The sequence below is a fragment of the Canis lupus genome, chromosome 15 (assembly GCF_011100685.1).
Source record: "Canis lupus familiaris isolate Mischka breed German Shepherd chromosome 15, alternate assembly UU_Cfam_GSD_1.0, whole genome shotgun sequence".
Lineage (NCBI taxonomy): Eukaryota > Metazoa > Chordata > Mammalia > Carnivora > Canidae > Canis > Canis lupus.
Window position 1 is genome coordinate 51,378,361 of NC_049236.1, and position 13,008 is coordinate 51,391,368.

Here is a 13,008-nt window from a genome sequence, read left to right on the forward strand (position 1 = left end):
CTCAGGGAGCAGCGTGGTAGAAGAGAAAGGACTTGGCTTCATTGCTTACAGGTTGGATGACTTTAGGAAATTGATTAAACTCTCTGATTCTCAGTTTCTGTAACAATAAAATGGGAATAATAATTCCTACCACCACTCCTCCAAGTGGTTTTGAACAGGAGATGGAATCAAGCATGAGATGAGCTCTCATGCAGCATTTACCATACATGAATTTGCTCACCCTGCTTGCCACCGTCCTTCCCCATCAGATGGTCCTGTTCTTTCTCACCTTTGATAGAGAGTGCAAGGGGGTCTCCTGGCACCAAGCTGCCCCACAGTGTCTGGTGCTTAATAGATGCTGAACAATGCAAAAACATTAAATGAATGAATGGATTGAATAAATCTTAAAAAAAAATGCCTTAAGTAAACTTGTGGGATGCCCTTACAGGGAAGGATCCTGTTGAACCCAGAAGATACTGAGGCTTAAAAAACTGGGCCGAAGGGGAATGAAATTAACCATTTTAAAGTGAACATTCAAGCTGTACATAGTATATTCACAATGTTATACAAACACTACCTCTCTTTAGTTCCAAAATAAAGCCTGCACCCATGAAGCAGTTTCTCCCTATCCACTGCTGCTCAGTCCTGGGCGATCACCAATCTGCATTTTGTCTCTATGGATTTATCTATTCTGGATATTTCATATAAATGGAATCATATATTATGTGACTTTTTATGCCTGGCTCTTATCACTGAGCACGAAGTTCTTTTTTTTTTTTTTATTAAAGATTTTATTTATTCATGAGGGACACACAGAGAGAAGCAGAGACATAGGCAGAGGGAGAAGCAGGCTCCATGCAGGGAGCCTGACGCAGGACTCGATCCCGGGACCCCGGGATCACCACCTGAGCCGAAGGCAGACGCTCAACCACTGAGCCACCCAGGGCCCAAGCACAAAGTTCTTGGGGTTCATCTATGTTGTAGTATGTATTGGTAGTGTGTTCTTTTCTATGGCTGAATACTATTCCATTGCATGTATGTACCACAATTTATTTATCCATTAATCTGTTAATGAACATTTAAATTGTTTCCACCTTTTTATCATGAATAATGCTGCTCTGAATATGAGTATACAGGTAACTATTTGAATATTTTCAATCCTGCTCAGTCCTTTTTGCAATCCTGTTTTCAATCCTGGTATATACAGAGGAGTGGAATTGCTGGATCATTTGATAATTCTATGTTTGACCTTTTTTTAAAAAAAAGATTTTATTTATTTATTCATGAGAGACACAGAGAGAAAGAGGTACCACAGGCAGAGGAAGGAGCAGGCTCCATGCAGGGAGCCCGACATGGGACTCGATCCCAGGTCTCCAGGATCACACCCTGGGCTGAAGGCGACCCCTAAACCGCTGAGCCACCTGGGCTGCCTTATGTTTGACCTTTTGAAGTGGTGTTTTCCACATAAGCTGAACCACCAGCAATGTATGAGAGTTCTAGTTTTGCCTCATCCTTTTTAACACTTTTTCTTTTTTTTTAAATAGCTATCCTAGTGGTTGTTAAGTGGTACCTTACTGTGTTTTGATTTGCATTTCCCTAATGACTAATGATATTGAGTATCTATCGTTCCATGGGCTTATTGGCCATTTGTATATCATTTTTAGAGAAATGCCTATTCAAGACTTTTGTCCATATTCAAAGTGGATTGTTTTGTTGTTGAGTCATAAGAGTTCTTTATATATTCTGGATATTAGACCCCTATTGGATATATGATTTGCAAATTTTTACTCCAACTCTAGGTTGGAGGTTACCTTTTCACTTTCTTGATAATGTCCTTTGATGCACAAAAGGTCTTAATTTTGATGAAGTCCAATTTATCTATTTTTTCTCTTGTCATTCATGCTTTTGGTGTCCTGAAGCTTTTGTTTTGTTTTGTTTTTGAGATTTTATTTATTTATTCATGAGAGACACAGGCAGAGGGAGAAGCAAGCTTTATTCAGGGAGCCCCACGTGGGACTCAGTCCTGGGTCTCCAGGATCACATTCTGGGCCGAAGGCAGCACTAAACTGCTGAGCACCCCCACCCCCACCCCATCCCCGGGCTGCCCTGAAGCTTTTTTTTTTTTTTAAATAAGAGAATCATGATGCTTTAGAGGAAAACTAGACCTTTTCTAGAAGGTCTGTTCTTTAAAGTCAAGAGCCATGGCAGTCCAGATACAACAGCTCTTTTGGAATCGTTAGAAGAGGAGAATAAGAAGCTGCTTCATACGTTATTTGGAAGGGCCACCGGAGGAGTCTTCCTTTAATAGGAGTTAAATACCAGTGACAGAATCATAACATTTTAAAAACTGACATAGATTAGAAAGGACAGTGCCTTTTGATTATGATTTTTATGATCAAAGTCAGAAGGGCTTCACAGAGCATTTGTGGAAAATAAGTATATGTCAACATTTTTCTGTTTCTTTGCTAGTTAATTTTGATAGCTACTCTGCTCCCCTATGTAAATAATGAGACTGCTCCAAATTGTAATGACTGTACTTTTCTCAAAGTTTGTATGACTATAATTCATGCAATGCCACAAATCAGCCAAATAACTCTTAACTTTATTTTTACTTCAGTGTATCATTTAGAAATCATATACAGAAAAAAAAAACCACAGTTTATTTTCTTGTTCTTGGTTATTATCATAGGGTATTGAAAGGTTAAGCTGGCATAGTAGCTTTAAAAGCAGAATTTAGTTAAGATCAAGAGAGAGAAAAAAAAGCCATGGCTATCCCGTCTTCTTCTTCCAAACATACTGAACTAACTTCTGCTTTGTGTGTATACGTATGATCAGATAAAGTGAGTATCTAAAAAATGAATGTGAACCATTTATATTTGGGGGCAAAAATAAGCCCCTTTCTCTGGGTTCTGAAGACATACCAATCAAATCCAACGTTTTCTCTGTGGAGGTAGTGAATGCTTCTCATCAGACACTTTATTCTTTTTTTTTTCAGACACTTTATTCAACAAAATAAGCATGTCATAAAAGCAGCTTCCTTGGACTTTGTTCTTTGATTGAAAAACTGCTATCTACCTAAATAAATAGTACACTTATTGACCCCAGAAGAGTGAAGATGACTAGTGCAACACCAATGTTTGGGACTTTAAACATATGTATTATTATGTGTGAGGCATACAAACTTTTCCTTGAAATTGGTCTGCCCACAGTGATTAAACTTTTCAGCTTGGACTCCTTTCATGCTGCTGGGCTATAAAGATGAGAACTTGGCCCTTCCTATCTGGGTGTCTCCCTCGGGCTCTCGGTCTGGTCTCCCCGTCTCCCCGACTTCAGAATGAAACATAATATCTTAAGCTAACAGAGCCCAAAGAGGCTGATCATTGGCTCCCATTGTCCCCTGATACTGCAGCCCCGCCCCTTTGGCTTGTGCTGACAAGCTGTTTATATTTTTGTAAGGGCCACCCTTTAACTCAGCAGCCTGATGACTATAATGGGCCCAATTGTCTGTGGGCTGCAGAGAGCTGAGTCCCCACATCCGAGGAGGCTGGGGCCAGTCTCTGATGCACCAGAGTGGCCGTTATGGAACACGGGTAAGGACGATTCTGAGGACGTGATGATGCTTTTTACGGGCTAGCTGGTTAATCCTGGGCACCAGTTAGGAGAAACAAGTTGTGATTGAATTGCTAGCTTTTTCTCGGTTTTAAATTGTGTTGCCTGCTAGCAACGGGAGGAGACGATCGCTTCTCTGGGAAGTGCTGACAAAGCTCATAGTGATCCTGGCCAACCCAGGCAAGAAATGGGCAGGGAAGCAAAAAACTAGGGGAGGCACGCAAGTGGGTTTGATGTCAAAGCAACATGGGAGAGGCAGAGCACACGGCTGCTTCAGGGATGTTGTGAGGCTCAGAGGCTGTTTTGTTTTCGGACTTAAGTGTTCACAGTCAGGAGTTTGGCTCTGCCTCTGTGGGGTTTCTGTAAGCCGGCTGTTAACCGATGTAACTCGGTCGACCCTGTTTGAAGGGGTCTGGTATCTGCTGGTATTTCCAAAGGGCAAGCCATAGGAGTCTTGTATGTCATAAATAGTTCTATTCAGAAATGTGGGAACGGTTTGGAGCTGGCCGGCTGTAAAGTTTTACTGCCCATAAAAGTGCTCAAAGGGTACTCTGGCCGGCTGCAGTGGGGCTCAGGAATGAAGGAAGGGCCCCAGGCGATGAGGGCATTTGTCCTTGACTAACCGAGGAGGAAGTCTGTGGAGCCAGAGGACACCATGTGATTGGGGGTGAAACCTGAAATGGGCTTGGCCTGCCCACCTGGGGTTCTTTCTGGTTTCTGCCTTGTAAGTAAGCGAGAGAGGGTGGAAGAGGGCTCGGGCACCAGTCCCCGCTGCCTGAGTGCAGTATCCCCGCTGCCCTATTTGGTGCTAAGACCCCCTTCGTGGTGCAGAGGGGCGCTGCAGGCTAGGGCGGGGGCGCAATGTGTTTGGGGCCATAAGGGCGGGGGGTGAGGGGGTGGGGGGGGGTTGGCACAGCTAGAGCCCCAGGAATGAATTGCTTTGGGACTGACTGCTTCCGGCTAAACGGAAAAGCACCGCCGGCAGCTTTGATCGGAGACTTTTGTGCCCTCCTTTCTGATGCGCCACCGCTCGGTGTGAAGTCAGTGAACTCCCCCTTGGGGGTTCGGTTCGAGCAGGAAGAGAACCTGAGAAAGGGAAGAGGTGGAGTTTAACTTTTACAGAAACTCAAAGTGACCCGTGAGACTAAGACATGTGATGCTTTATGTATTTCGCTGCCTGTCCTAACCCCCAGAATTTGTATTTATTATCTGGATGTACCACGTTTGAAGCCAACCTGTTTGGGGGCTCCTGGAGGAATTAAGTCAGATGCAGAAGTTGTTCTTAATGAATTTGATCCAGAGCAACCTGAGTGTTTCGGCTCAGTGTACGAATATAGCAGGTGGTCTCTAAGTGAAGCTGTGGTCTCCTGCAGGGCCTGAGGTCCTGGGAGGGGGGCACGAGTGGCCACAGTCTTGTGCAAGGACAGAACTTCTGACTCTGCTGGTGCTGTGGCAGGTGGCGCGGAGGCTCAGCAGGCACAGGACGGGGTGCCCCAGCCAGCCTCCTGCCTCAGGCCTCACACACCCTAACCCTGGCCTCCTTCGGATCTGTGTATCCTCCATTCCCGCTGGACAAGCACCCCCAGATGGCAAGACGGCACAATGACAGAGGACAAAGGAGAGGGCTGATGAGAGAGGAGATGGCGTGAATTCCAGGAGACCCCCCCAAGGCACAAAGACAGCGCTTGTCCTGCTTCTTCTTCTTCTTCTTCTTCTTCTTCTTCTTCTTCTTCTTCTTCTTTGTCTTTTTGTGGGGTTGGGGAAGTATGGTTTATGCTGCTTAAGTTAGAATCTTTTATTTTATTTTTAAATTTTTATATATTTATTCATGAGAGACGCACATAGAGACGCAGAGACACAGGCAGAGGGAGAAGCAGGCTCCTTGTAGAGAGCCCGACATGGGACTCGATCCCGGGTCTCCAGGATCACACCCTGAGCCAAAGGCAGACGCTCAACCAGTGAGCCACCCAGGTGTCCCAAGTTGGAATCTTTTAATTTTAATTTTATTTATTTATTTGAAAGAGAATGAGAGAGAAAGCACGAACGGGGGGAGGGAGAGGGAGAAAAAGACTCCCTGCTGAGCAGGGTGATGTGGGGCTCGATCCCAGGACCCTGGGATCTTGATTGGAGCCAAAGGCAGACATTTAACCGACTGAGCCACCCAGGTACCTCTTTTCTAGCTGCTTTTATCAGAATGGTGGGCATGCCAGGTTCTTAGAATTTCAGATACAGAATTTATATGACCTAATGCTAACATAAGAGATTTACAATAACAAGGTTCTTCTAGAGCTTTAAAATACCGAGGGCTGTTCTCATGGGCCCACGGAGTCAAACAAACAAGCATGTACGGCGAAATACATGGTAAATGTCAATGATAATAACAACAACAATTTATTGAGCACTTACTATGTGCCAGGACTTTATCTCACTGGGTCCTCACTACATAAAGTAAGGATAGTTATTGTCCTCACTTAACAGAGAGGGGACCTGGGGCAGAGAGGTTAAGTAACTTGCCCAAAGTCACATGGCCCGTAAGCGACCGACATGTGAGTCACCGGGAAGATGTATAGTACATAACCATGTGTTATGAACTGAGGATTTCCTGTGGAGTACAGCTGGCATTTATACTTACGGTTTTTCAAGAATGCACGTAGTCACTGCCACCAAAGTGTGGCCTCCTGCAGAAGCTAATTGGCAACTGGAAAGGAAAGCCAAGAACAACTTCCTTTAAATGGGTGAGACTGCTGGAGCCTAACAGTGTCGCCCCACCAAGCTAAAGGCCAGGAAGGGCCAGCTTCAGGGAGGCGTTTGGGGGAGGGTAGGCCCTGCCACACAGGTGGGCCCATGCTACATGTGTGGCGCCCCAGGAGGGACAACACACAGAAGTAGACACTCAGGAACACAGAGGTTGAAAGGAAAACCTCTGATTCAAACAAACCTGGTTCAAGCCTCACCTTTGCCGGATACTTGTATAATTTCGGGCCAGGTGCCTCTTCATCCTCAGACTGTTTCCTCAGCTGGGTGGTGAGGGCAGCCATGTCTGTGTCCCTGGACCATGGGAGGGATGAACTGTAATGGGTAGATGTTCTCACAGTGCTCAGCATACGGCACATAGTAGATATTCTGCTGGGCACCTGGGTGGTTCAGTTGTTGAGTGCCTGCCTTCAGCTCAGAGGGTGATCCCAGAGTCCTGGGATCGAGTCCCCACATCAGGCCCCCGCAGGGAGCCAGCTTCTCCCCCTGCCTGTGTCTCTGCCTCTCTCTGTGTGTCTCTCATGAATAAATAAATAAAATCTTTAAAAAGTATATTAATTCTGCTGCCGGTACTCAAAGGCAGTCCCAAGTTTGTGGTTTGCCTCTTAGAAAACGGGTGGTGAGAGGGCGCAGCGTGGCAGACAGAACAGGAGGCCGGCGGTCTGGTCCCTGCTCCTCCACCAGCCATTGTGGGGGCTCCAGATAAGTACACCTGCTTTGCACCACGGTTTCCTCATCTGTCCCTGAGGTGACATTTCCAGGGTCCATTCTAGCTTCTGATCTAGGACTCACTATCTGATAGAAATCTCCCTCATGGGGACCTGTCAGCATGACTCCATCACGGTCTGAAATCACCCCGGTGCTCATGTTGGTCATGCTTAACCATATGGAAGGATCATCTGAGAATTAAGAGAGGGGCTTGAAATACTCACTTGGAATCTGCTAGTTTGAGTTTGAAACTCTAAAGTTTGAAAACTAAGCTTCTTTAATTAAAAAAAAAAAGATTTTATTTATTTGAGAGAGAGAGAGAGAGAGAGAGAGAGAGAGAGGGAGAGGTGGAGGGAGAGGCAGACTCCTTGCTAAGCAGGGAGCCCAGCATGGGGCTCTGTCCCAGAACCCTGGGATCAGGACCTGAGCCAAAGGCAGATGTGTAACCAATGGAGCCACCCAGGTGCCCCTGAAAAATATGCTGCTTCTTTTCTTGGGAGGTAACACATTCAAGTCTGTTATTTTATATAATAAGAAGGCACCCATTTCTTAGATGATCCTTTGGATGTTTGAAGATAATTAGAAAATGAGTTAAATAGACATAGTTTCCTGGAGGCAAAAATTGGGGGAACCAAAAAAAAAAAAAAAGCAGCTCTCAGTAGCTGGGGATCCACTGCTCTATGTGTGGTCATGGGTGCTAGGCTCATATGTTCTTATTTATTCTCTCTGCCCACCTTCTGGCTGTTTTAAGACCCACGCTCCAACTTTATAACGGCGACAGCTCCTGTTGTGCCAGACACTCACAGAAGAGGTGCTAGGGGCTCAGAGACCTGCAGGCTTGGGAACTCAGATGGTGTCATGTTCATGCCTTTCTCTCCTGCTGCTCTCTTCCTCTTCTTCCCTTCTTCACTGAAACATTTACTGATCACTAGCCACCATGTGGTAGTCTTTGGGGATTTAAAGCTACAAACCCTGGTGCTGGCCCTAGAAGAATTCACAATCTGTTGAAGAATTCCACCAGGACAGTGTTATGACAGACATATGCACAAGGTGCTGTGGGAGAGAGCACCCTTACCAGACTGGGGACATCAGGGAAGGCCTTTGTGGAGGAACGGATGATACTAGAAGTGAGGGAGTATAGAAGGTTGAGGAGGAGTGGGTCAAAGGGAGATGGAGGGAAGGGTGACTAACACTAGACGTTTCTGATTCAGTTGGCTAGTGATGGATCTTGTGGACATCAGCGTACCAGGGTTTGAAGCCACTGAGTCAAGGGGATCAGCCAATCCAAAGGTCCAGAGGCAGGAGGCAATATTCAGGAAACAACCAGTTGTTTGAAACAAACAGCATGTGAGTGAATGAGTGATCCCGGATGAGGTGGAACTGACAAAAAATGGAGCCAAAGAAAATTATCTTACAAAAACGAAGCAAATGTGGCAAGATCTCGACGGTTGTTTAATCTGAGTGCTGAATATTTAGGGATCCATTGTACTATTATGTCTACTTAGGTGTTTATTACAAATTTTCATAGTAAGTTTTGTGAAAAGTAGAATATCCCATAGACACACCAAGACGGGAATATAGCTCAGAGCTGCACTTGAATCACAGGTCTACTGGTTTCTAGTGACTGCTGGGGACTCTGGGAAATTACTTAACCTGTCCCATTCTCGTTTTCCTCACACAAACATGGGAATAATAATCATGTCTACCTTATTGGGCTTTTATGAAGATTGAAAGGATAGAGTACGGAGAAGGCCCTCCACAGTATTTGGCATGGAGTCATCCCTTTTCTATCACAGATGGATCATCTCATTCATTCACATTGAGGTTTCTAGATGATGCTCTACAGGGTGCCAAGCTGAGAACATTTAAATGTTCTGTAAATTACAGAACATGAACCTGCAAGGCAAGGTCTAGAGTTGGGCGCAGATCTGGGGCAGTGGTGGAGAGTGAAGGATATAACCACACCACAGACCTATGTGTGTAAGTTTAGAAGGTTTAGCCCCCGCAGACAATGGCTAAGGAACAGAGAGCCTGCTCACCTCCCTAAGAGAGCCTGCTCACCTCCCTAATGGAACATCAATTTTATTCATAATCGTTTGCATCCCACATATTTTCTGTCTACCTAAATTTTCAAACAAGGCACACCATCACACACACTTCATAGGCAGGCCATTTTGTTACCCAGGATGTTAAAGGGACCCATTAGAAAAGATGGAAGGCAAACCTGGGATCGTATGCTCTGGGGAACCCTCGGGAGCCATTTAGACACACCTTGAGTCGCACCTACTGGAAACTCTATCACCCTCTTATCACACCTGCAGTCCTGATCAGCTTTCCAAGGAGAACGGTTCCTGGCATGTAGGTCTTTAACTGGCAGGTGTGTTTGCCCACTCTCAGCCTGCACTTTTTAGTACCATACCTGACAAGTTGACACTAAGGGGAAGACATGCTTCACATTTTACACCTGTTGTGCAAATAGAACTTCGGTAAAGTTACTCAAGCAGTTGACTCTAGAAATCACAAGGAGCCAAAGGGCCAACCTCTGACTTTACAAACAGCAAATACGCGCCTTGACACCAGTCTCTGGAACTAACTTGGGAAATGCTGTGTATCTCTTAAAGGGTGTGTAGGAGGAAAACATTTAAATCTGTAGCCTTAATGTCAACTCAGGGCCGGCAGTTTCCATGTGTGTTCTTTGAAGGGTTAAAGAGCTAAAGAAATATATCCTGAGATCCCACCAAGGACCCTCCAAAGGTGGAGTCTCACTGCATGGGAACTTTCTGCTCTTCCCAGAAGGGTAAAGCACAGAGTTTAAACTGAACTTTGAAGCTGTCACCTGACTTCAGAACTGGATGCCATATAGAGCACCGTGTATTTTCTGAGATAGCTTCAAATCATATAGTGTCCCAAGGTATGCCCAGCTGCAACACTGGAAGACTTAATTTAATTTTTTAAAGATTTTATTTATTTACTCATGAGAATATGGTCCCTACAGGGAGCCTGATGCGGGACTCGATCCCAGGATCCCAGGATCATGATTGAGCCAAAGGTAAATGCTCAACCACTGAGCCACCCAGGTTCCCCAATTTTTCTAAAGATTTTATTTTTTAAGTAATCTCCACATCCACCATGCAGCTCAAACCCATAACCCCAAGATCAAGAGTTGCATGCTCTGTGGGCTGAACCAGCCAGATACCCCTGGGTGACTTAATTTTAAATACAAGAACTTTAAGCAAAATGTTGCTGAGGAGCTTGTGTCTGTTGCACAAGTCCTGGGAAATCTGCAAGGCTGGCTCCCTCCAGGGCCCTCAAGCACTTCAGGAGCAACTGGCAATAATTGCATTTCCAGGAACGCCCAAGGGAGCCAGATCTCCTTAATGTGTCACTGACGTACAGCTTCTTCCACTGGGACCACGCAACAAGAACCAGGGCCTCGGGATATGATTCTTCACCTGCACTCCTCACTGGATGACTCTATTTCCTTGAGAACATTTTAAAAAAATATTTTATTTATTTGAGAGAGAGCACACCAGAGGGAGCAGCTGAGGGAGAGAGAATGAAGCGGACTTGGTGCTGAGCCTGGGGCCCAACGACGCAGGGGTCCACGCAGGGCTTGATCTCACACCTCTGATGTCAGGACCCGAGCTGAAACCAAGAGCTGGTTGCTCTGCTGACTATGCCACCCAGGTGCCCCTCCTCGAGGGCATTTTTCACAACAACAGAAACATAGCACTGCTTGGTAATGTCTTAGAAACGTGGCCCCTTTATTATTACTGTTTTTTAATATTTTATTTATTCATTCATGAGAGACACAGGGAGAGAGGCAGAGACACAGGCAGAGGGAGAAGCAGGCTCCCCACTGGGACCCTGATGCGGGGCCCGATCCCGGGACCCCAGGATCATCACCCAAGCTGAAGGCAGACCCTCAGCCCCTGAGCCACGCAGGCGTGGCAGATGTGGCCTCCTTCACCGTCTCCTCAGCAAGGATAACTGTTGTGTCTCCTGGATATGGTCTGTGGTCTGGGCACACTGGGGGGCACAGCATGAATATTATTAATGCTGGTCCATTCTGGAAAGAGCATGGAAGGACCCTGTAAGGTAGCAGCGACCCTACAGGCCCAGAAGCCTTGATGGAACCGTGGCAAGCCGCCGGGCCGGGGCCTGGACAGAGCAGCTCTTCCCACCCTCAGCGCAGGCAGTGGGCCAAGGGGCGCCGTTGTCTGGGCGGGCGCCGAGAGGCCGGGGGCCGGGCAGCCGCCAGCCTTCCCACTGCTCCCAGGGGCACGCAGGGACACTGGCGGCTGTCTGTCTGTCCGTCCGTCCCGTGCAAAGCTTGCTTTTCCTCATGGGCTGAGCTCTCCACAACCGGGGCTCGGGGGAGGGAGCTGCTGACAGTGGGGAAGGGACACGAGGTCGGGGTGGAATAGGGCTTGGTGACAGCTGGCCTGTGTCCTGGCCAGAAACTGGGGTGACCGGGGCAGAGAAGTGCCTCGACACCACTCGATGCAAGGCCGCTCCTTCGGAATGAAAGCGCATCGGGCTCGCATCCACACCTTGGGCCCAGGTTGTGACCCCGGGGTCACAGGATCAAGTCCCACACTGGGCTCCCTGCATGGAGCCTGCTTCTCCCTCTGCCTGTGTCTCTGCCTCTCTCTGTGTGTCTCTCATGAATGAATAAATTTAAAAAAAATTATTTTCAAAAGGGTCGACGGGGGTTCCCTCAGCGCAGCCCCCATTTCCTCCTGTGGAAGCTGTTCTATGTGTGCCCCCTCAGCACCACCCCTTCCAGGATGGAAATCCCCAGTCCCTGTCCTGCAGTCCCTGGAAAGCCCAAAGTGACAAGGGGAGGAGGGCCAGGGGCAGGGACAAGAAAAGAGGTGCTGAGGGCTGCTGGAGATGAAGGGAAACCCTTCCAGGTTTTTTTTTCTCCCCAAGATTTGTTTGTTGCCCTGGTGGGAGTTCTTGTTTGGGGGACTTTTTTTTTTTTTTTTTTTTCTCCTTTTAGTCAAAGCAGTGCGATCTGGTGCTGCCATTGGAACAGCCCTTTCCAGTTCCTTCTTAGGGTAATTGGGCACGTAGCATCCAGGCCTAGGCTTGTAGCTGTAATTCCCTCTATTAATTCCGAAAGGGATTTAGGTTTTGTTCCGTTCACCTTCTCCTCACAGAGCACGTACTTTCTCAGCCACTGACTGGAAAGTTTTGTGCGTGTGATGTATCACCAGGCCATTAGGCTACAACTTTTCACTCTACAATAGAGAGGACTAACACTGCTTAAGCACTAACTGTATGAGGGACTGTTCTAAGTGCTTTATGTTTATGAGCTGGTGAACACTCCAAACACTCTTATTCTCTATTTTCTTTTTTCTTTTTTTTTTTAAGATTGATTTATTTATTCATGAGGGACACACAGAGAGAGGCAAAGACATAGACAGAGGGAGAAGCAGACTCCATGCAGGCAGCCCAATGCAGGACTCGATCCCAGGATCCCAGGAACATGACTTGAGCTGAAGGCAGATGCTGAACCACTGAGTCACCCAAGTGCCTAAGATACATACTCTTATTCTCTATTTCCTTCTTCTTCTTTTAAGATTTAATTAATTAATTAATTAATTAATTTGAGAGAGAGAGCAAGCAGGGAGAGGGGCAGAGGGAGAAACTCAAGCAGACTCCGAGCTGAGCACAGAGCCAGCCATGGAGCTTGATCTCATGACCCTGAAATCATGACCTGAGCTAAAACCAAGAGTCAGATGTTTAACCAACTTAGCCACCCAGGTACCCCTTGAGTCTCTATTTTCAAATGAGGAAACTGAGACTTAGAGAGTTAAGAAAGCTGTCCAATGTCAGACAGCTGGTCAGGGACAGGCTGGCATTCTGCAGGCTCCAGAATCCATATTTTTAGCCCCTATGCCATCCCCCCAGGGGTGCTTCATATTCTTTTGTATGGATGCACAAGAGTTT

General features: G+C 46.6%; 1 protein-coding gene across 4 annotated transcripts in view; it reads left to right on the plus strand.

Moving 5' to 3' along the window:
- Positions 1-13,008, plus strand: part of TRIM2 (tripartite motif containing 2) — a 169,445-nt gene that overhangs the window by 46,205 nt on the left and 110,232 nt on the right. The window contains exon 1 of one of the 4 annotated variants that reach the window (XM_038559053.1): positions 3,434-3,569. The exons of 2 other annotated variants lie outside the window; for them this stretch is intronic. In XM_038559053.1, coding sequence (XP_038414981.1) covers positions 3,540-3,569 — 30 coding nt within the window. In that variant the 5' untranslated portion in view covers positions 3,434-3,539. Of the gene's footprint in view, positions 1-3,433; positions 3,570-13,008 lie in introns of those variants that run through there. One more of the 4 variants, XM_038559054.1, reaches the window with a different exon arrangement.